The sequence below is a fragment of the Nelusetta ayraudi genome, unplaced genomic scaffold (assembly GCF_046127955.1).
Source record: "Nelusetta ayraudi isolate G7.1 ecotype Tasmania unplaced genomic scaffold, CSIRO-AGI_Nayr_v1 ptg000136l, whole genome shotgun sequence".
Lineage (NCBI taxonomy): Eukaryota > Metazoa > Chordata > Actinopteri > Tetraodontiformes > Monacanthidae > Nelusetta > Nelusetta ayraudi.
The window spans coordinates 6,356,605-6,379,871 of NW_027466186.1; the positions used below are offsets into that span (position 1 = coordinate 6,356,605).

Consider the following 23,267-nt stretch of genomic DNA (forward strand, 5'->3'; position numbering starts at 1 on the left):
TCCTACTCATGCAAAAAAAATGTGACATCATCGGAGTTCTGACCGATAACCCCTACTGGTTATTTGGTGGCACTGCAACAAAAACAAATTCCTGGCCTCCTGGTATCACTGCGTGTGTGGATGAGTGTGTGTGTGTGTGTGTGTGTGTGTGTGTGTGTGTGTGTGTGTGTGTGTGTGTACCCCATGTCCCGAGCAGATTGTCTTGTCGGTGGTCCCAGGGCAGGTGCTGAAGTTGAACTGTTGGATGGGGAGACACTTGTGGTTGAAGCAGATGTGGTCCGTGCCGCAGGCCGTCCCGTCCTCCACGTAACCCAGATCTGTGTCCCCGTCGATGAGCACGTGAGCGCCGCTGAAAAATCAAACACTCCACTTCATGGTCTCTCCACGCAAGCGCGACAAAGTTCGGCCAGAAACATGAAACCGCTCGTTTCGGGAGGTGCTTTTCTCTCCCTGAAGGCGCTCACCTGCAGTCGAGGGAAGCGCTGTGTCGAGCAACTGAGAAGGAGGTCATCCCTCCCTGCAGCTCCCCCAGCCGTGGGGAGGGCGAGATGTTGGAGCACAGCAGATACCCACAATGAACATCTCTGAGGTACAAAAAAAAACCCCGATCAACAAATCAGGCACAGGCCAAATTAAGCCGACGGTGGAAGCGAAGCAGTGTTTTAGAATGGACATCCTCACTGTTTGTTACACTGGATCCAGGTGTCCTTGTCCTTCCCACAGTTGCCCTTCTCCGTCCCCTCGATGTTTAACTTCTCGTAGCAGAACTTGTCAGCAGCCGTTGCCTCTGGCAGAGACAACGGGAGCGTTAGGATACAGAGGGCTTGACCTCACCGCGGCAGTTCAGAAGTGGAGGGCTCAGACGATCACTTACTCTCTCCCCACAGGTATTTGCACTGCCTGTCTTTGGTTTTACACCTGCCGTTGAAGCAGCGCCCCTGCAGGAGCGACACATCCCGTTACACATCATCTACCGTGCAGGAGTCGAGGATTTAGGTCACAAAAAATAGCTCACCTGGTCCTTCTCACATGTGTAGCCATCCATCTTGTGCACATTGGGCGGGCACTGCGAGCAAAAGCAAAAACAGAGAGCCGTTGAAAAATTAGCTGCCAGAGAGTGAAGAGCTGGCGGGCGAGAGTCGGGCTCACCTGGCTGGAGTTGCCTGTGCAGTTTTCTGGGATGTCACAGTCATTCACCGCATCTCTGCACACAACTCCCAGGAATTCCATCTGCAGCAACAACATTGAAATGATCCATTTGTGATGATCAAGACAGAAGAGGGCACCTACTATTGAAACAGATGCATTTACTCAACTTTGATAGATTGAAGACAGAATGTCAGGGAGTTGTAAACAAGGCATTCAATGATGGCATGCACCAGGCTGGCAGATTTTCGAATGCATTTTTGGTTACCTGGCAGTTGTTGCAGCAAAGTCCATTGCTGCACTTGGAGCCCTGCGTCAAGGTGCACCTGTTGCAGCAGGTCCCTCCCTCTCTGGCACACTCCTGACAACACAAAGACACCACCGCTGGAGATCGCAATTTCACGACTGAGTCCTGCTGCCCATCACACCGATGCTTCAGGAACTTACCACCGGGCTGCCGCAGTCGCACTCCTCTCCAGTTTCCACAAAGCCATTTCCACACACAGGAGGGTCCAACAGCTGCCAGGGAAACAGTTTCATCATTTAAAACAAGCAGAGACACATACCCGTCTGTCTCTGTAGGTGGGGTGTACCTTCACAGGTTTGTTAAAGAGACAGGCTCCTCCACCGCTGTTCAGGAAGTTATGGAACTCCTCCACGTTGCAGTCGGAGAACTTCTTGGGCAGGTAGTAACTGTAAACGCAGGAGCACGCTCAGATAAAAGCAGAAGAAAAGAGACATGCAGTGCAGGACAAAAACAGTTGAAATGCAACTCCTCCTATCTCTCATTAACAATGCTAGAGACGGCTTAATCTGATAAAACTTAATTTTCTTCCAGAGAAAACGGGAGTATTTCAGGTTTTATCAGAGTTTCACTGTACTTACAGTTCAGAGGAGATCCTGACTATAACATTTGTGCAGATAAACAGTGAAGCTAAGTTCAGAGGCGTTGTTATGGATCTAGATGTGATGAAGGACACACAGTATATGGCTGATACGGTGAGATGTGTTGATGGACTTGTCTTGAGGAGGAATTTGGAATATTATGTGTGACTATCTAGTTATTGCATTGTAGTGTGATATGGAGTCACATAAGCAGGTTGGGGTTGTCCAACTAAGCAACTCTTTTTAATTAAAATTCCACCTGGGGCTCAATAAACATCTGTAACATCAGCACAAACTTATTAGGTGTCCCATCTGATGACTCTAACGACCAAAATCCACACTAGCTTTTAAATTCCATTATCTCCTGCTGCGCAATAAAGCTCAAAACAGATGTATGTTTGATTTCTGGTCGAGTGAGGACAATGCAATAACAGACAAACTTGTTTTTGTTATTTGACCTGGGGGGAGGAAAAAAGAACAAAAACCTCACAACAAGGGTGATGCCTGAAATGCTGTTTGGATGATGGCTGATGTACACTACAACATTTCCAGTGACCTTCCAGGAACAGACGGATCTTCGTATTTGTTCAACCAAAATAATATTGGATTTTCAAGTTGTATTTGAAAAGTAACCTTATTTATATGAATCAAATATTGCAGTGCTCAATTCTCTTATCAAACACTAATAAGAGGCTGAACCAAGTCTGAAACATGCTGATGTGGTTCACTGGTTGGCAAAACATGGACAGTTGCTACAATGGTGACTACAGAATGACAAAGTCAGGATGAAAACTTTACACACCGCGAGGGACAGCACCATCAACACAGAACCTGATATGCATATTTGTTCATGGGAATATGTGAAGCACTTCATTAATCCAGGAAACTAGTGAGGTCAAGGTTAAAGTCACATTTCTCCTCCTCCTGTGAGAATTAATTTGTTTACTGGCAGCCTGTCGCCACCTAGTGGCACTTAGATGACACAGCCATGGAAAAAAACCACAGACAACCGCCATTACAATAAATCGTAGATTAGGATTAGGATAAATTAAGATACATATTAATGAAAGCTTTTACATACACACACATACACACACACACATACACACACACACACACACACACACACACACACACACACACACACACAGAAAGGCTAAACCTGTAAAACACGTACAGAAATTGTTAATTGCAGGATTGAGGTCAATTTGACAAGACATGCAGGTGCTGAGGAAAGAAATCAAACATCTGTCAATGGACGTGATCAGCCCATTGAATACGAGTGTCTGAAATACCATTGACATTGTCTTATTTCCATCAATTACTGAAGCCAGGTCTGACCACGGCTGCGAGGTCTGCCCTCTGTCACGTGACCTCGTGATTTTAACAGTGGACTGTGGAGCGTCAGAGAGTGGGAGGGAGGTACACCAATACTATCCCAAGATGAAAATGACATTGCAGACTGTATCAATCGGTTGGACATGGACGGGGGAAAAAAAGAAACTGATGGAATGACTTTGTATGAATAAAAGAGATGAAATATTCTAATGAGCGGAGAGACTCATCGGAGTGAACGAACTTTAGGAGTTGGTCAACCCGGGGCGTCTGCTACTAACTGAGACACACAGAGTACACGTGTAAAAGTACGAAAATAATGATGATGAAAAATACAGCCAGCGTGTTGTTGTAACGGGACGGTAAACTGTATTTGTTCACATCATCTGAACACAGAGGTGAAGCCGCGGCGGCAGTGGCTGCGGTTCTGCTGGATGGATTGGGGGAAAAGGCTGTGATGACTGACAACCCCTCCAGTGCAGCCAGCTGGTTCAGAATAGCACAGGCAACGCTCGGGCCAAGCTTCTGCTCACCTGCTGTCCCATTCGGGATTGAGGGGGAACGTGAGAAGTATTTAAGTGGAGGGGTACACATACACACGTACACAACACACAGACACAACCAAATACGCTGACTGAGGCACAATGTCTGCACTCTTGTACTACAGAGCTGATGAGCACAGAGATGTTTTAACACGAGCACAAATACAGGAAACATAAACGCATCCTAACACACACATCACCTGTTTTCTTGATTCAGTTGCAAAACCCACAATACATTAATTAATGAATAAGGCACGCCCACTTATATTATATTAAAATATGCCATCCAAGTGGTAAAATTGTCAAACTACAACAATATGAATACATTCATAAGCAGACAAAGTAACTACTTTGGACCAGATACTAACAAATGTTTTTGATGCATGTTGTTATGGAGTTTGGAGGGACTTTTTTTGCTTTCTTTAACCCCAATAAAGAAACATGTTGTGGCAGACACTTACCCAACATCATCCATGATACAGCCTGACCAACGGTCATCGCACTTGCACTCTCCTGGAAGAGCACAGACAAACGTTGCATTAGAAAATATTGGAAGCTAATGGAAAAAAAAAACAGTGAGGTTTAGACAGGGTACCATTAATGATCCTCCTCTTGTCAGAAAATATGCCAATGTTCTGGCCCAGAGACTGAGCGAGGGTGATGGCCATCTCGTCTGTTTTCCCATACTGATATAGAGACACAGAGAAAGAGGAGTAAAAGACAGAAAAGTGCAAAAAATAAATAAAGAGTTCCAGATTTGTGTTCCAGATGTATGACTGAAAAAGAAATCAGTACAAGAAATAATTTATTTAAGTTGTTGGAAAACAATGATTGGGATGAAAATAAGAGTTTGTGGTACACGGCTTACCTCATTGACCCCACCCCCCTTAGTTAGAGAGCAAACCCCTCCCATGTAGGAAGCTCCTCCCCAGCTGCTATGAAAACGATTCCCTCTGATAATGAAAAGAGAGAGAAGGGAAGGGAAGGTTTCAAACAAATGTGTGGAAAGCAGAAAATAAGTGTTGCGTTTGATTTCTTGACACTCACGAGAAAAGGTGAACAGAGTCACATTTCTCCTTGATAAAGTCTTTCCGATACTTCATGAACTCCCGCAGCGTGACCATTGGGTCGTCGTCGATGTTAAACTTGTTGTCGGCTGACCACGTTTCCATTGCAACGAGCACAATCTGGGTGTTCAGCTGCTCCTTGAAAATCTGGGAAAATAAATGAAGTCGTGAAGCTTTTTCAGTTTAAACACTTTGACTCAATAATTAAAGAAAGAAAATAAAAAAAACTCTCAACAATTAAACTAAACTTAAAGGGAAAAAAGTGCTTGGCATCCTTCAAATTCATTAAAATCCCCAGGTGCTAATTATAACCGCTGCCAAGAAGTCTGGATGATCGATGTGATCCCGCCTCCAGACAAAAGCAGCTAAACTGAGTCAACAAGGGCAGCAGCCTGAAGGATGTAGACTGAGCCAGCTGGAGGACAAATCCTAAAGAAATGGAAGGCCAGACAAGCGTGGAAGAAGAGGGCGAGGGAAACCTCAATGTTGACAGCGAAAGCTTAACGTTACAGCGATTTAATCACGGTGAAGATTCAGGTTATAGGTTAAAAACAACAACAACAACCTGGCACTGTTTTAGATCAATTTCTATTTTCGTCCTGAAAAAAAAAAAAAGAATCAGCAGCACTGTTTTAGAAATGAAAACAAAACCACAGACAATGAATGTGAAAAGCCTGAACATGGAAAATTAGAAAAGATCTTTTGTAATGCAACAGAAGCCATTAGAATTACAATTGTTGTGTCTTAGTGACACAACAGTAAAACTTCTCAGGAAGTGGCTGTATTGCAACAACACTTCTCAACAGCACGTTAGAGCTGGTATATGAGAGTTCTCTGACGTCCAGTTGGACATCAGAGAACTTACATTGAATTATCAGATGAATGATGATGACAAAAGAAAATTATGTTTTAGGTTTTTTGTTTTTTGTTATTGCTTTGTTTGGTTTTGTTATGACTGAATAACAAAGTATGGTAAACTCTCGGGCCTGGAATGGGGTCTCAGTGCACTATGTGCCATACCAGCAGGTATATTAATGCGCACTCTCCAAACAGAGTCTTCCACATCAACCTGCACAAGGTCACTTCCAAAAACACAACCTTTCTCATCTTGCAGTGATGACCTGCATTAGGTCAGGTTTCAGCAGCACAGCACCCTGACAGGGCTGCCACTAGTGAAACATCATAGACGTCTCCCTCAGTTCTGCTGCAATGCTGTCATTGTCTCACCAACACAAAAAAAAACCCTCATGGCTGACTGTTTAATGGCTGCTCATAGCATCCTTTGGCCCAGGAAATGTTTCAAATGCAGAATGGGTGAGGTTGGTTAAGTGAGAAATGAGTGCTCAGCGATAATACCGAGAGTGCCTGTGGCAAGCGTTCCAAGAAGAGGATCAATAGGATTCTTACCATGTCAGCCATATTGACCACTGACTTAGCGTAGTTATTTGTGTGCCCCAAGGAAAGACGATGCTTCTTGTACTGCGGGGAGACACAGAGGGAGACACAGAGGGATAAAAGGAAAACAAATGGTTTAATCATCTAGAAAAAATTATCACACAAAACTGAAATAGTTTGAGCACATGTGGGTTTTTTTGTCCAGCAGATCATAATCAAGTGTCAATATGATCTGTGCGAACAATAGATTACCATTAAATGGTCGTTGATCACCATCAACTCGATGTATTTGGTCTCATCCTCGACACTTCTCGATGCATATGGGGCCTGAGGAGAAACAATAAGTGGTTTCTGTTTTTTTTTACTGTCTTATATAAACAGGACAGGCTAATCCCTGTTAAGTACAAGGCAAACACAGTGATCAACTCATGTCTAATGCATGCATCACGTACAAAAGAGAAGGCAGGGACAATCAATAAGGATGAACTATGCAGAGCTAAAACCAAGTTTGTCTGTTTCCCAAAATCCAAATAAAGATTAGAGCAGCACGTGGGCTCAGAGACAGACAGCTGTAGTCATAAGCCTGCCTTTTGTTTGAGTCAGACCGTATTCTCAGGTACAAATATGTCCTTAACACACCTGTCTCTTCAGCCTTCTGTGGACCGCCCTTGACCCAGGAAATGGAGGGCTTGGGAAAGGAGGCTCTGCTAGATCACCTCGGGAAGAAAACAAAGTGTATGTTGTCATCGACATTCTAAACAGGACGTTGCTTCCTCGATTATCCTCAGTACATGAAAACAAATTTAAGAGTTCTATTTACATTAGCATTAGTCACTCTCCACATGGAACTTACCATCATTAAATCCTTCTTCTCCAGCAGATTTATAAATCATGTGAATGCGGATGTCTCCCTGAAAGACAAAAGCAAAGAGAATTTAATCACAGCCAGATGTCTCAAATGTAGATGGAAGTGAGGCAGTTGTTCTTTCATGTCAATTTTAAAACCAAAAATATGCCAAGTGGAATATTTTCATTAACTTGACCGTCTTAAAATACAAAACAAATGTATGTCTATTTTTTGGACTTAATTCTACATGGCGTAAAGATAATTGTTGTTTTAGCCACACCCTTCGCTTCGAAATTATATGTCGTGTTTGCAGCATTTCGATCAGGTATTCGTGCTCCTTACAACGCGCATGCGCATACACTGCGTCGAGGGCGGAAATGTCTGTGCACATCCTGTTTACTCTCGAGCTACGGAACGTCTCCTGTGAGAAGGCTCATTTCTGCCAACACTTAACTGGGTCGAACGGAGGGGCGAAGTCAACTGAAATGTGTCCTCCGTCGATCTAAACGCGACCGAACAGCCGAGTTTAAAAAAGGTATTTCATTGCCGTCTGAACGCTAGTGTCTTCGTTGGGCTTCTCTGTGAGGGGTTACCAACGCAACAGGTTGTCGGGCTGTTAGGATCCACAGCCATTATAATTAGCTACGGCCAGTGGAAATAGGCTAACGGTTAAAAGTATTTAGTTAGATACTTGTTACCGTTCGGACCAAATAAGTAACCCGGAATTACATTTAGATGGTGTGTAAATACGGTTAATCTTTGCCAGTTTCGTTCTAAAAAAAAAACCAAAAACTTAGCATTTAGCTTAGCTGGCCACCTTCAGAGAGGCAGAAGTGTCAAAACGACCCTCTGGTAATCTGAGAATGCGACGCATTTTATTTCAATCCCATTTGTCCATTTTGCTTCACTTGTGTCTTTTATTAAGTTTGTTATAAAGACATTAAATATTAATGGTTTCGGACGGTGAAACAAGACGATCATAACTTTAAAGCTTGAAAAAAAAAAAAAAAACCAACACCGACTCAGATAGTAGTATTATATTGTAGTTATATAAACGTGTCGATGCGGTCTGTATGAAATGATATCAATCTCCTCAGGGGAAAATGTTTAGAGCTTTCCCAGTTTAATTTTTCATTTAAAATGAAACGTAAAGCAGCATCCCGTAGGTGTGAATTAGGCCGTTGGCTCTAAGTAGATACAATATAATATGTTTATTTTTTTTCTATTTATGCCCCTAACCTCCAGTTTGTCCATCACTGCAGCACGTCACCGCAATCGGGAGCCACTATGTCTGTCTCAATTGCCTGCTTGTTTATGGGTCCTTTCTGTGAAACGCACGACTGTATGGACTTTTTTCCTCCAACAAGCTTCGCACCACCACGGCCCCCTGACTCATTCTTACTTTGTTTGCTCATGAAATGAGAGCATTGTTTCTCTGGGGCAGCAGATATTGGGTCAACGACACAGTAATGAATTGAAATACAGGGGGGTTGCCCAAAGTTAGGTCACACCGTGGCACACTTAGCTTGCCTAGATAGGAATGGTACTGTCTGAGAAGGCTTGAATAACTGTCTGAAAATTGATTTTTTTTTTTTTTTTCTTTTCTATTTTCTTCCCCTTTTTCTCTTTTCTAACAGGAACTCTCACTGCGGCCTCACTTCCTGTCAGCGCTCAGCCATGTCGTGCCGGAACATCCACGCCACCAACGCCTTTTCCTTCATCATTGCCTTTGTGTCGGTGGCAGGGATTGCAGTGGCAGCCGTGATCCCTCAGTGGCGCATCACAAGACTTGTCACCTTCAACCGGAACGCCAAGAATGTGAGCGTGTATGACGGACTGTGGGCAAAGTGTGTGCAGCAGGACGGCTACTCAGGATGCTACCACTATGATTCTGAGGTATCAATCAGATCCTGTTGCATCTCTCCGCTCCCGTATCGCTGTTTTGCCTCTGACTCTCGGCTCTTGTCTAATTTCTCTCCAGTGGTACTCTAAAGTGGACCAGCTTGACCTGCGGCTGCTTCAGTTCTGCCTGCCTACGGCCCTGTTGCTCGGCTCAATGGCCCTGCTGCTCTGTATGTCGGGCATGTGCAAGACCTGCTGCTGCTCGGACAAGCCCGAGCCAGACATTAAGACCGCCAGGTTCCTGGTCAACAGTGCCGGCTGCCACCTGGTGGCGGGCATGTTCCTGTTCCTGGGGGGCGCCATCAACATGGCCCCATCGGTGTGGTTCCTGTTCCGCACCAAGGAAATGAACATCAGATACAGCAACATCTTCTCCGATGGCTTCGCCGTGTACGTGTCCATCGGCTGCTCCGGCGGGCTGATGCTGGCCGCCCTGCTGACGTTCATGTGGTACTGCATGTGTAAAAAGTTGCCTTCCCCCTTCTGGACGCCTCTGGAATCCATGCCCACCTCGCTGTCGGCGCAGCCCCTCACCGCCAACGGGTACCCCCCCTCCCCAGTGTACGGACCTTCTCAGCCCTTCCCGCCGCAGAGCTACCCCCCCACTGTGATCGAAGCCCAGCCGTACATGGCAGCCCAGGGCTACGCGCAGAGCGTGGTGGCCCCCGCGCCCCCCCAGGTGTACATGTCTCAGATGTCTGCTCCCGACGGGTACGGGTCAGAGGTGGGAGGGGTGCAGGCCTACAGCTACGCCCCCTCTCAGAGCTACGCCCCATCCCAGAGCTATGCCCCCTCTCAGAGCTACGCCCCCTCTCAAAGCTACGCCCCCTCTCAGGGTTATGCCGCCAGCTACGCCGGCCACCGCTACTCCTCCCGCTCGCGGATGTCCGCCATCGAGATCGACATTCCCGTGCTGACGCAGGGCCAGTGAAGTGGCCGACGGTCGTCAGCACATTCAAAACCTCGGTTCATGAGCCGCCATGGTCTCTAAAACTAATTGACTATGATAGACGAAAAAATAACTCTCAGGAGGGCCGATCACAGTGATGGATGGTTCTGAGAATTTGTCCTGTCAGGGCTGTTAGTTGGAGGTTATGAGAATGAAAACCAGGAGGTACTGTCATGAAGGATGAGGTTTACTTTATAAAGTAAAGCTCACTGCAGCATTTAGACTCGCAACACTACATTTAATTTACTTTAATAAAGGGACCAACATTATGCCTGTAGGAAAAGCACAGTTAAGTTGCCTTAATACACTAACTTTTACTTGTTATTTTATGTAATGTGTACATTTGTAACCAAGGCACCAAACTGCTAGTAGAGCAGAAAATTATTTTTTTAAATTTTTGGTGCCATGTCACTGCCACTCTTGTCTTTTATTATGTCTGCCAAACTGATAATGACAGCTCGTGAACAAAAATAGATTTTCTTTTTTTTATTGTCTTGTGTTTTCTATTGTGAAATACTACAGTAACACTGTAAAGAGTCACAGCCACTGCTGGACAGAACACTGTCATTATGTTAAATCCTGTGGTCCAGAGGCAGCACCTACTAACTGACTGTTGCAGCTGTTACCCAACTTGCCTGTTACACTGTTTGTTGTGATGTCAGCTACCTTTGTGTATGCCGTTAACAAATATTTGATGCACTAATTGTATGAACAATGTGTCAGTTCACTTTGCCTTCATTCTGTCCAGAAGCCTGAAATGTATTATACTGAATTCTTCATGGAAATACATCCTCTTCAGTTTGTTACTGTACACAGGGGTTTGTCACAAGTTAATGTTAAAAACAGACGGGACATAATTGGAGTGCAGCTGTATTTGCACCCAGCATATGGGTAATACTTGTGAATCTGCCAAATGCAGCAGGTCAAACCGCGCTTTCTGTGTGTTTCCTCTAATTAGCACTGATCATGTTTTTCACTGTTTAATGTTGCTCTGTGTGTTTGAAGTCAGTGATATTAGTCCTGTGTTTTTATTAAAAAAGACGTGAAGAAGAAACTTTGTACGTTGGCACGGTCCTGATTGTTGCGCTGTAGTCGTGATCAGTCTATGGCAAGTTAGCAGTTCAAACACCTGGTTCAAAGAATGGTAGGACCAAGACACTTACAGGTTTGATTCAAATGGCTCGTAAAGAGACAGACAGGATTTTTTTTTTTTCTGTGTCTCTGCAGGGTAGCAACAGCTCCAAACGCGTAGTCAGATAATGAAAAAAAATTAAATTGGTTCCTTTAACCATTCTCAAGTCTAAAAAGCACTATGGCAATTTTAAAACTTCAGACTTTTCACTCCACAGATTCTCTGGTGGAGTGCAGCAATGTGTTGTTGTTTTTTTGTCTGCCATTGCCGTTGTCTGTGTTTATCACTTCTGCCAGCTCTAAGGCAGACAAGCCTCTGCATAGCCCAACTTGATCACAGTGTGGCAGAGGTCTTGACTTCAAGACCCTGGAGATCAACAAGAAAAAACAAACAACCTTCATGCTGTGTGATTTATAGAATTGACTTTCTAGCCCTGTGATCATTTCTGCTCAGATGGTTCTGCTCGTCCGGCTGTGGCCTTCCTCCCACAGTAAAACAGTTTTAGTCTTCTTCTTCCCTAGTTTGTTTTCTTTAATTTAAAAACACATTTGTACCAGTGTATCTATCTGGACACCAAACCAAGACAGGTTAAGTCTTAAGTGTAATAAACAGGAGGTTGGGACACGTGAGTCAATTTGAGTAAATTGTGTTACTGTACTTATTAATGTTTATATAGAGAAAACTGTCAAGAGGGTATTAAGAATTACAGTTGTCTGATATATTTACCACTACTATCGAATATTTAGTTTCTAGAAAATCTGATAGAACTCAATTTAGTCAGTTGTACATCGATTACCTACATTTAAAAAAAAAAAAACCTGCTGAAATTTAAGTAACCTTAGAATATGTTTTTGTTTCCCACAAAAACAAAAAAAGCATTACCAGGATATTCCATAAGTGGGTTTGATATATTTTGGGCATGCTATGGGTAAACATTTGACTTCTCGTATAACAAACTCTGTAGAGAAGCCAGAGCCAATTTACAAAAGGAATTAAAAAAATTAAAAAAATAAATCTTGGCACTCCAGCGTCTCGTCTTATCTCTGAACAGGAGTTTGTATTAACAACCACCAGCCTGAATCTCAGCAGAGTTAATTAAAGCCGACTCCATCTTAAAAAAAAGACTCTTTGATATTAGCTTAGAATTTAGCAGCAGATGATTAAAAGAGCCATAATTATAACCAGTGTGAGACACAGCAGAAGCACAACTGTTAATTCCAAATAAATTGTAATAAGCATTTTGTGGAGCGCCAAGGCTTTTGTTGTTTGGGGTCATTTCCACCAGCCGCTCAGTCCGCAGCGTTCAGACCCAGCAGGGAGTGAACGCGGGCGGACAACCGCGGCTCTCACAGATGGCTTTCATATGCTGGCGCTGCGCTACAAAGACACTAGGGCGGAGCCTGGGTTGTCATGGGAGATGGTACCTCCGACACAGACTGCTGGCTCATGAATATAAAGAAGGGAGGGGTAACACGCTCGCACAGCTTTTATTCTCCGGCAATAAATGAGCCGGTCCAGGTTTAGTAGCTGGGGCTGCGGGCCACAGGAAGACCCCCATCTTTCTAATCCCTTCATCTGCTGCACCTCACACCACTCTGCCCAGCTTGGACTGCTTAAAAAAAGATATAGAGATATGTATATAGAGGTGTGTGTGTGTGTGTGTGTGTGTGTGTGTGTGTGTGTGTGTGTGTGTCTGGGCACTTAAAACCAACCCCCACCCCTAAACCTCCACCACCACCCCCATCAACACAGTCCACAGTTCACTCCAGCTCCCCAACCCCCTCTTCTAGTCATCCTCCCAACCTCCTCTCCTCATTCCATCTTGTGACTGCAGGTCAGGACCCCAAAGCACAAAGGACCACAGATATCAAAAAAATAAATGCTATCTATATATCTGTATATGTATACATATAGAGATATAGAGATATAGAAAACTGAGAATTTATATATATATATATATATATATACATATATATATATATATATATATATATATATATATATATATGTATATATATATATATATATATATATATATATATATATATAATATGTATATATACATATACATATGTACACTCATATTTTATAACCACATGATTAATTAATCATGATTAATTAATGACATAAATGAATCTCTCGCTCTTCCACACTGCAGCAATATATGAGACCAAAGAGCACAAACAAAGGGTTGACGGCAGACACGCCTCTGATTGAAACAAGACGTCCAACAAACACTTCACCAGGATTCCAGTCTGCCACAGCCAGACTAATTCATAATTCAAAACTGAGAATCAGTCTGGCGCCTCAGTGGTGGTGTTTCAGGTCGGGGGGTGGAGGGGAGAGGTGCAGTGCCAAAGGACATCGTCAAAACTGCCTCAGCACACAATTGGACAGCGATTCGACCAATCAGAGCAGGGCAGGGCTTCATGTCTGCAAACAGCGTCATGAATGGACTGGACACCAGGCTGATGCGCAGAGCAAATGCATCATGGTGATAATGAATTATGGTTCTGGCTGTGCCAGGCTACACTGTGTCAGTCACAGCACATCAAATGCCACTGTGTAATGTGTCTGGCACACTAACTGAGACACTCATATAACAGATGGCACACATTAAAACCTGCTGGATATATAAGGTCACACATAGAAAGAAAAGTTATTCTTATGCTTGATCAGAATCAGAAGAATATATTTTATGGACATCATTTAATATATTATTTAATATCTACTATTATATTCTGTCCGTGGCCCAAAGAAGCATGGAGAGATTAATGCTGAACATCACCTGGAAAGATGAGATCAGGAACGAAGTAATAAGAGAAAGGACGCAAGTGAAGGACATCATCGGAATGGTGCACAACATAAAAGGCCAGTGGGCAGGACATGTTGACCACAGACGGGCCAAGAAAACCAAGGAGGGGCCAAGGAGAGGGGAGCAGAGGGAAAGGAAGGCCCAAGCAGAGGTGGAGAGATGACATCGAAGAGAAGGCCGGCAACGTGTGGACCCATGTGGCCCAAGATCGGCAAGTGTAGAAGCAGATGTGGAGGCCACCCGCCAGCAGTGGCGCAACAGGCTGAAATTGATTGATTGATTGATTATATTCTATATATTATATTGCTTTTGAAGTAGAGACTGCCTTTTACTGAGTGAGTGCAGTTGGTTTTAGAATACAATGTTGGACTGTAAACGATTTATGGAACCAATACAATCACCTACCAATAAAACCTAAATACGATGACTTGATCATGATTTCATGATCAAATGTCAAACAATTGTGATGTCACAGAGGGCACAGATTGGATGGAGTCAAAGATTATAAATAACAAGCACAGTATGGGAGTTCTGAATTAGCCCGGTGTTCAGGATGTAACCTCAGAGGCCCGTGGATGCAGGTGGAGTGGCACAGGAGTTCAAAACAAAACGCGCACTAAGCATATGGTGTTTTCTGCACACGCAAGTCAGCGAGCGTCACACTCCCTCCCTCCCTCACTCCAAGTTGTTTGCGCGCAACACTCGCACGGGCACTTACGCACTCGTGAAGTGCATGAGTTAGCAGCCGTGCAGCACCCGGGAACATCCCGTTCTGGGGTTGCAGGCTTTCATCTCTTGTGCCGCACAAGAGTGCTCGTCCTCGCTCTATTTGTATTCTACGGTCAGACACTTGCCGACCACTTCAGCTACAGAGGGTGACAGGAGCAGCTTGTACAGGACACACTTCGCTAATGTCCCATAGAACTTTTTTTTTCCCCCCCTCCCTTGGCATACGAAGGGCAGATGGAGTAACCATATGGCTGCCAGGAGTCCTGCGGACTCACACAAACACACACACACACACACACACATACACACACACACACACACATATATACCGCCAACTTTTTTCCTCCCAGTTTCTTGGATAAAGAGCATAACCGAGGCTGAGGATGGTGCAATGCGGGCACAAACCCGTTACATTTGATACTGCACCGACCAATTAAGCAACACGCACTGACAAGGACATAACTGGTAATGCCTAAAATGATATCAATTGCACACATGTTGGTAGTGTCTGGGCGTCTTATAAATCACAGGCCACACAAAGAGGAATTCCACTCTCAGCTGACCGTCAGTTGGACGATGATGGACTGAGAGTGAAACAAAGACACAGACACAGAGAGGAACCCGAAGATGCAGAGCGGCCAGACAGTCGGTGTGGACCATAGTTCAGCTCAGTTCAGCGCTGACACACTGACAGACACTGTCTTCCCCCAGGGGGGGCAGTGTTGTCATGCAAGCAGGATCAACCCACCTACAATCTTTAAAACTTGCAAAAAGTGGAAGCACTTGCCATCCTGACCTGCCTCTAACTGAACTATGGAGAGTTTGGTTCATGTTTAATTTAAGGCACATCTTTGTAGTAAATACACTTAATAATAAAAACTGGTCTGGTGTAGCTCAAAAAGACTGCAATGTGATCCTTTAGTACGACAAAGTCAATATTGTTTTTTTAAAAAGAAAGAAAGAAAGAAAGATAGAAAGGTGGGTTAAAATGATTTAAGTCCAAGAACTGCGTGGTTTTTAAGAATACACTTTGACATGAAGAGTCTAGTGGGTGAAAACCAATTAATGGATGACATCACAACAACGTGTTTGGGTTTTGTGAACGCTATCAGAGGTTAGAGTGCAGTTTTAGCTGTATGACAAAGCATGACAGCCTGAAACTAAACTTGCAAAGACTCCTGGTTAAATTTTCATGTGTTTTACGTCATACTGGCAGCGTAGACGCGTTTGTCTGCCAGAATTCTGCATCTCTACTGATGTGGGCTGCAGGAATATTCTGTGTTAAGATCTCTCTCTCTCTCCCCATCTCTCACTCTATCTTCAGTCTCTTCATCTCTCGCTTCTTGAATAATTCAGTCTGAAAGACTGAAGGCAGCGGGGTGATGAGGAGGAGGCCAGAAAAAGGGAGTAAAATGAAGGTGAAAAGGTAAATTCAGGTTTAACATAAAGACCAACAGCGAAATAAAAAAGTATCTTTTTTTCCTTCACCAGTTACTTACATTCATCCCCATGTTTCCACTGAACTCAAACATGCTCTGATCATTCTGTAAAAATCCATTACATAACCATATTGCATAAGCTCTTACGTAGCACCTAGCAATTTGAAAAATGGTTACTGTCGTTGTACCTTTCCCCCAGAAGACACAGTGACAAATGTTTTGCTACTCAGGTAGCCCCGTGCGGCCGCCGACTCCTTCTTCTCCATTTATTTTTAGTAAACAATCTCCTCTGGAGCCTTGGACCCAGAAGCCTGCTCACCACTCCTCTGCTCACCTCTGGCAATGAAAGGGCTGCGGTGGGATGAATCCAAAGTAGCTGCACACGCATACACGCAGCTTTCAAAGCATTCTTTCACCATCCTGCTCTGTCCAACCTGCAACAATCTCCTATCACAATGGCAGTAATTGCGATGATGTAATTGGCTGCAGTCTTTTTTACATCTCCTGTGTAATCCAGAGAATCTCGCTGCCCTGAGACCTGTGTGTCCGTCTCAAAATGCAGCAGCAACTGGTGTGCAATATCTGTAACTAACCCACTCCAGCATTACACCTGTAGACTTCCTCTTAGGACAGATACTGACCTGTGCATAATTCATATAAAACAAGGTAAAACTGCTATGATTCAAGTGGTGCAAACTCAATGTGCAAAAAACTCACATCTTCATAAGTATAAAGGGAAAATTAACAACAAAAAAAACACATGGTGTGACGCTAAAACCACACAAGCGACCTTTTAGAATAAGAAATTTGATCATAATGACTCGAACGTTCGAGAACAAGTGAGTCAGTCAATTAAAATTGCAGAAATAATTTCCCCAGCTACTCCCTTTTACAGAAATGACAAATCCTCAGTGGTGCCATCATCTGCTGCTATCCTAGAGGTGGAGCAGTTTTCTTCTGTGTACAGCTCCTCACTCCAGCACTGACGTCAGGTTAATGTTATAGTGTGTTTACACATGATGCAATATGCTTCCATCAACACAAATAAAAAAAACATGGAATTATTACAGCATTTATATTACCATAAGCTTCCAAATTCAACCCTGAAATATCATCCATCAATTCCCAAACCTTCAATAGATTTTATACCAGCCTTGAGCTCTCAGTGGATTCCATTAGCGGGAGGTATGACAGCAAGAAAGCAGGAAGCGACTGCTCCAAGCTGCCGCGAAAAACCACAGAAGACATGAGCCAGGAGTTCTTTCACACACCGTGATACATCACAGGCAGCCACAAGACAAATTCACTACAGCAAATATTCCATCCATTGATATCGGGTGTCGACAGAAATCATTCGAAAAATGGACTCATAAGATAAAAAAAAATCTGACTCAAAAAACATTTGAGGGCGCCAGTACAGCTGAACTGATCACTGACGCAGAAAAGAAGCAGCTGGATGGAAAGAGAAGAGGAGGAAATGGAACAACTCTGAGGGGAACCACCTCACCAATGAAGAAGTATTTTCTACTCACATCGCTGCCGCCCTGTCCTCCAGGTTCGATCATGTAGGTGTGATTGCCGTCGAAAAACATCCCACTGAAAAACATACAGAAGCAGTGAGTGGGGCACAGAGGACACACACGCACGCACACACGCACACGCACACGCACACACACACACACACACACACACACACACACACACACACACACACACACACACACACACCAATGTCCGATTATGTTGTCGTACTCAGTAACATGCCAGATAATGCATCATTTAATGGGAACAGTGCCAGTGAATTCAAACTGCACTCAGTCGTCTGTGTGACACATTCAACATTCCAACGTCGGTCCAGTGAGAGCTTCCTCACTTTTAACAGAATAACAGCCCCAGCGCACCGCTGTTAAGGTGCGCTGTTTGACAGAACCCCGCGCCGACCTGGCTGCTGGCTGTTTTTTTGTGTGATGAAGTCGTGGTGGAGTGAAACAAAAGGTCAGCCAATCACCTGAGAGATTTCTCCCCCTACACAGCAAAAACTGAAAAGGTCAGCGTCAACCTCCATGCCGTTTATCAGCGGAGGAATGACGAAGCGTTTGCACCAAATGAGGCACATCCCATGATTGCTTGGCTGGCTGGGGGCAGCTGGAGCGGAGGATGACGGTCGGATAAAGATTTTTGCGATGCCCGACAATGTTTTCAAGCATCAGAAACGAAATGAAATGTGGAGAAATGACCCCACATGCGCATATATTCTGCACTTCGAAACTTGAAACCCATTTGTCACTTTAATGTGGCACTGTGGGGGAGGATGGGTGGTGGCTGGACCGGGACCCTGTCAAACACAAAATGCACACACATCATTTCAACACGGCAATCTTTCAGAAGTCAGAGATCAATGTCCTGCTCAGTGGAAGGGTGAAGGTCTCTTTGTATGCGGCCTACTGAGTGTGTGGGGAGAAAAATGAACAGCCCTCTCTTGATTAACTACGACTGCAGCTTTTAGGAGATTGCATGGGTCAAACTGTAAAGTCGAGATGGTAAAAGCTGCGGAAGGTCGGTGTTTCACCTCCTGAACAAAGTCCTTATGTCCAACACATTTTTTTATCCACTGCAACCCTGCCTTTATTTAATTCTTTTCTTATGTGATTGTTCTTTTCCCCCGTATAAAAAACCTTTCCTGCCGTTTCATCAGCCCCCATGAAAGGCACTCCACTCTATCCAAAGAATTTTAATTTAGCCCATTTCCAACTGTGACACATAGCTCTGTGACAGTTGGAAATGGGCCGCGTTAACCTTGGCCCGCAGCTAAATTGCTGAGATTTCTTGTCTGATTTCTTGTAAATCCCACTTTGGAGCGTCATATCTAATTCACTTTCAGAATCAGATCAGAAGATAGTGAGACTGATAATGATGAGAATAATAACTTCAATTTGTAAAACGCATTTCAAGAGAGCCAAGGACACTTTACGGAGAAAACAAAGCAAAATCTAAGTGTATTTCAAAGCGGAATAAAAGTCTCCAAAATAGAACAATTAAATCGATCAAATTAGGGTTTATGTGAAATGAATGAGCAAATATCTGAACTAAATAGCAGCCAGACATCAGCTTCAAAGAAATAACTTCTACAGGCTGCACGTTTTCTGTCTTGCAATTAACTCGTTCTCCAGTGTACATGTGTAAGTTATTTAAGAAGCCTTGTCAGAGTCTAATCATAACTATTTTTAAATTATCATTAATCAACAACATTGCTTCAATTAGTCAAACTATATTTCCACACAGCAGAGTGCCAAACTGAGCTTTGACTAGTTGTGTGTGTAGAGTAAATAATGCTTTTCGAACGAAGCTAATTTGATGAAACTGTCGGTGAGCAGAGAACAATAAGCTGGTGTAGCACTAATGACGGCTGGTGTAGAACCGGTTTCACATTCAACCGTCACTGTACATGGCCTTGGCCAGCCTGCTAACCACAAGATGTCACCAGAGACGAAGCCGCTCCCAGGAGGAAAATCCACCAACAAGTCTTGAACAAGCGGCAGAAATTCCAGAACTTCCACTAACGTTTTGCAGAAAACAGTCCTCCCATGTTGATGCCGAACACTTCAATGTGTAACTGCACACATGCTGTATCCACACACGTCACTGATCCAATAGCACCCGCACAACAGCACTGAGCCAATCAACTCCAAGAGTTGAGTCTTCTGAATTGAAGACAAATCATTTTTAGTAACTTCAGTCAAATATCAAGAGGAATTACATAATGACCAGGTTCGCAGGATGGTCCTGTTGGCACAGTCTATTCACAAATAAAATGTGCAACATTTAAAGGCTGAATCAAAAAAATAAACACGGCAATGCATACAAATATTTGAGAGGTTTGTGTTTCTGAATTGCTGTGAGAGACGTGAGAAAGCAACTGTGAAACACCAGAACCTGTGAACATCTGCATTACATAATTACAGTGAGGTGCTGTTTATTATTAGGACACTCTCACGTCTCGCTTCACCTCTCTTCGTATATAAGAAACAACTCACAAACGGTCGCACACCTGCTACAGTGAGCCCCTTCCTGCCAGCAGGTACCTGTTTTTGTTGACCCTCCTCTGCTCCAGGTTGCTGCTGCTGCAGAGCACAACAACTCTTGAGAATAACAACATGAAAGCGAGAGGGGGAAGAGGAAGGACGTCTGACTGAGTGGCACCTGTCTGACCCCAGATCCAAAAATGCAGAGAGACAGGAGAGAGGCTGGAGAAAACTAATTATTCTGGCCTAATAGATAAATGGGAGCAGGGCCTGGGACCTACAGACTCTGAGGCAGCAACGCTGGATGGGAAGCACACACACACACACACACACACACACACACACACACACACACACACACGCACACACACACACACACACACACGCACGCACACACACACACACACAAATAAGCCACTCAGACGTGGACTTACTGGAGCCCATGGCAGGTGGAGAGGGCCACATAGGAGCGAGGAATGTCTCTGACTCTCCCCTGGTAGTAGCAGTGCTCTCCCCCCTGTGAGAAAACACAAACAAACAAACAAACACAACCGTCATATACTTTAGAAAACATACTTAAATCATGTGTGTTTTATATCAGGGAAATAAAGTTCAGTGGTTGTGCACAATGGGCCACTTGCTATTTAAGTGTAGGAAGTAGATGAGATGCATGTCTCTGAATTTAATGTCTTTTCTTTCATTCTCATGACTACTGACATTGCAGTTTCTCACTGAAGGCAGCTAAACTACATATGCACACACATGGAATTATGTGGGAAACAATAAAAGTGTAAAATAGCTCAAACAAGTTTTATATTTAAATTCTTCAAAAAGCCACCTTTCATAAAAAGCATATTTAGAGTTAAATATGTTTTTCTTTGCTGCATAACTACATATATCTTGCTCATATATTGGATGTCTTCAGTATCTGCAGTGCAGAAAGTAAAGATAAAAAAAAATGCATCAGAAGGGATAGATAGATAGATAATAATAACAATAATAATAATAATAAACTTTTATTAGTACAGCGCTAAATCACAACCAAAGGCGTCTCAAAGCGCTTTATACAATCAGAGAGAACCAACCGGGCACCCGGAGCAAGCAAGATGCGACAATGGCTGGGAAAAACTCCCCTGTGGGAAGAAACCTAGGGCAGAACCAGACTCCAGAGGGCCATCATCTGCCTATGAGTAGTTAGGGTGACGGATGGATTGATAGATGTATATATATTACACACTTATTACACATTTATTTACGTATGTATGTCTCTCCCACCCTGTCTTCACCTTCTGGTGTGTGCTGCACTACTTCCACTCCCTGCGAACGTACGTAGATTTATTTTCTATACTTGCATGATGCCTAAGTGTCTAAGTGCTCTGCAGGCCATCTCTTGTTGCTTAACAGCCATTAGGCAGGAAGCTGCCCCCCCTCTCCCACACACACACATACACACACACACACACCCTCCCGAGGAAAGGCAGCTTTTATCAGAGAATCAATTTCTGCTCTGCAGTCTGCAGCAGCAGCGCGCTGCTTCATCCACTCCTGCTTTTAGTCCAGTCGGTTTTGGCTTTGCTACAATCCACACCTGCCAATAAGTCTACATGAGGATACATGCATGCTTGTTTTTTGTCGTTGTTGTTGCAGCTGCTGTTGCCAATGGCTCTTCCCAGAGTACTGGGAACAAGGAGCTCTTATTTTCTCCAATGAAGCCACATGGGTATCATCGAGATCGAGTCTTAACGGAACATCACCCCTCGTGTTGTGTCCACCCTGAATGCAGTTTCATAAAGGAGGTTTGTCTAATTTTAGCAGGACAATTTGTTTGAAATGTACTTATTTAACACACTGGAGGGCAACTATTTATTAATTTTGACAATGTCCTGAACCAGCAGCTGCTGAGCTGAGCTGAAAAATGAAATTAACAAAAACAAGAAAATTCAAAGCTCTCTGATTATTCCCCCAACTATTTAGTGATTATCTCCTCTGTGGTCTTGACTCCAGCATTATGATAAACCTGTGTGTGAGGCATGAATTGGAAAACCAACCCAACCTCTTTAGCCCCAACTGACCAAAATCTCTTCAAGGATGAAAGGGGTTTGTAAAATCACAATTATAAATAAAAATATAAAGTGATGCTCAGCAGAATGCAGACGTTCCTTTTTCTAAAACCCAAGCTCTACTCTCCTACGCTCCCGCACCTTTGGTAAGTCGGATGTGTGAATTTCTCTTGGACTGACACACAACACATCGATCAGAACCAGAACTGACAAGATTACAACACTGATAAGAGCTGCGCAGTTGACGTAGAACATGATTTAAAGACTAAATCAACTGAGTTGCGGAGACCACAGTGGTCGATACAGGTTAGACAGGTGAAGCTAGATGGAACAGATGCGGCGAAGTCTGGGTAAAGACAGAGCTATTTATAAACAGAGGGCTGCTCCACTATCCCAGCGTCCTCGTCCTGTCACTCAACCTTCTGCCCCACTTCTCGCTTCAGCAAGAAACACCCAAAGACAGACTGTGTGTGTGTGTGTGTGTGTGTGTGTGTGTGTGTGTGTGTGTGTGTGTGTGTGTGTGTGTGTGTGTGTGTGTGTTTGCGTGTGTGTGTGTGTGCGTGTGTGTACCTGCATTAAGAGGTGCAGCATTGAATAAGACCGTCATACTATACTGATTGTTCCTGTAGCTCACTGATGTCTGTTGGATGTATTTCCAGGTCCAATGTTGTGCTAAATGAACTGTAGATAAACAATTTTTCTGGTTTTTCTGGTTGTTGACAGACCACCTTGTGGCCGCCCTGTTTTCAAAACACGCTGTAGGTCAAGCAACACATCAGTTTTTGCAGAAAGTTGGAAATGTTGGAAAAAAATTTTGTGGGGTGGAGGTGATTAGTACGTGCAAAAACTGCTCCACCTGAGCTTTTATAGGCTCCAAATGGTGCATAGAAAATAACAGAATGTGAATTAATTTGCAGAGAGATCACTCCTAAATAAGTTCACTAATTACAGGTGTCTCTGTCACAGAATATGGGGGGATCATTCTCTGTAAAGTGTCTAATA

General features: G+C 43.8%; 2 protein-coding genes across 5 annotated transcripts in view; one reads left to right on the forward strand and one right to left on the reverse strand.

Moving 5' to 3' along the window:
• Nucleotides 1-23,267, reverse strand: part of adam22 (ADAM metallopeptidase domain 22) — a 48,778-nt gene that overhangs the window by 9,325 nt on the left and 16,186 nt on the right. For all 4 annotated transcript variants that reach the window (XM_076012421.1, XM_076012419.1, XM_076012423.1 and 1 more), the window contains exons 5-23: nucleotides 20,640-20,722; nucleotides 17,716-17,779; nucleotides 7,224-7,281; nucleotides 7,010-7,086; nucleotides 6,623-6,697; nucleotides 6,383-6,454; nucleotides 4,956-5,122; nucleotides 4,777-4,861; nucleotides 4,504-4,594; nucleotides 4,370-4,421; nucleotides 1,740-1,839; nucleotides 1,594-1,665; nucleotides 1,415-1,507; nucleotides 1,150-1,230; nucleotides 1,016-1,066; nucleotides 875-938; nucleotides 682-787; nucleotides 465-584; nucleotides 181-349 (exon numbers count right to left, since the gene is read on the reverse strand). In XM_076012421.1, coding sequence (XP_075868536.1) covers nucleotides 181-349; nucleotides 465-584; nucleotides 682-787; nucleotides 875-938; nucleotides 1,016-1,066; nucleotides 1,150-1,230; nucleotides 1,415-1,507; nucleotides 1,594-1,665; nucleotides 1,740-1,839; nucleotides 4,370-4,421; nucleotides 4,504-4,594; nucleotides 4,777-4,861; nucleotides 4,956-5,122; nucleotides 6,383-6,454; nucleotides 6,623-6,697; nucleotides 7,010-7,086; nucleotides 7,224-7,281; nucleotides 17,716-17,779; nucleotides 20,640-20,722 — 1,680 coding nt within the window. The remainder of the gene's footprint in view (nucleotides 1-180; nucleotides 350-464; nucleotides 585-681; nucleotides 788-874; nucleotides 939-1,015; nucleotides 1,067-1,149; nucleotides 1,231-1,414; nucleotides 1,508-1,593; nucleotides 1,666-1,739; nucleotides 1,840-4,369; nucleotides 4,422-4,503; nucleotides 4,595-4,776; nucleotides 4,862-4,955; nucleotides 5,123-6,382; nucleotides 6,455-6,622; nucleotides 6,698-7,009; nucleotides 7,087-7,223; nucleotides 7,282-17,715; nucleotides 17,780-20,639; nucleotides 20,723-23,267) is intronic.
• cldn12 (claudin 12) lies at nucleotides 7,594-11,829 on the forward strand. Its single transcript, XM_076012438.1, has 3 exons — nucleotides 7,594-7,752; nucleotides 8,855-9,113; nucleotides 9,199-11,829. Exons 2-3 carry the CDS (start codon nucleotides 8,895-8,897, stop codon nucleotides 10,048-10,050), a joined length of 1,071 nt encoding a protein of 356 aa, XP_075868553.1. The 5' UTR covers nucleotides 7,594-7,752; nucleotides 8,855-8,894; the 3' UTR covers nucleotides 10,051-11,829.

What these genes read in the sequence shown, in the direction of transcription:
- cldn12 (XM_076012438.1), top strand. Translation starts at nt 8,895, where the DNA reads ATGTCGTGCCGGAACATCCACGCCACCAACGCCTTTTCCTTCATCATT. An exon ending in GCTACCACTATGATTCTGAG is followed by an intron (nt 9,114 to 9,198) that starts GTATCAATCAGA and finishes ATTTCTCTCCAG; the next exon opens with TGGTACTCTAAAGTGGACCA.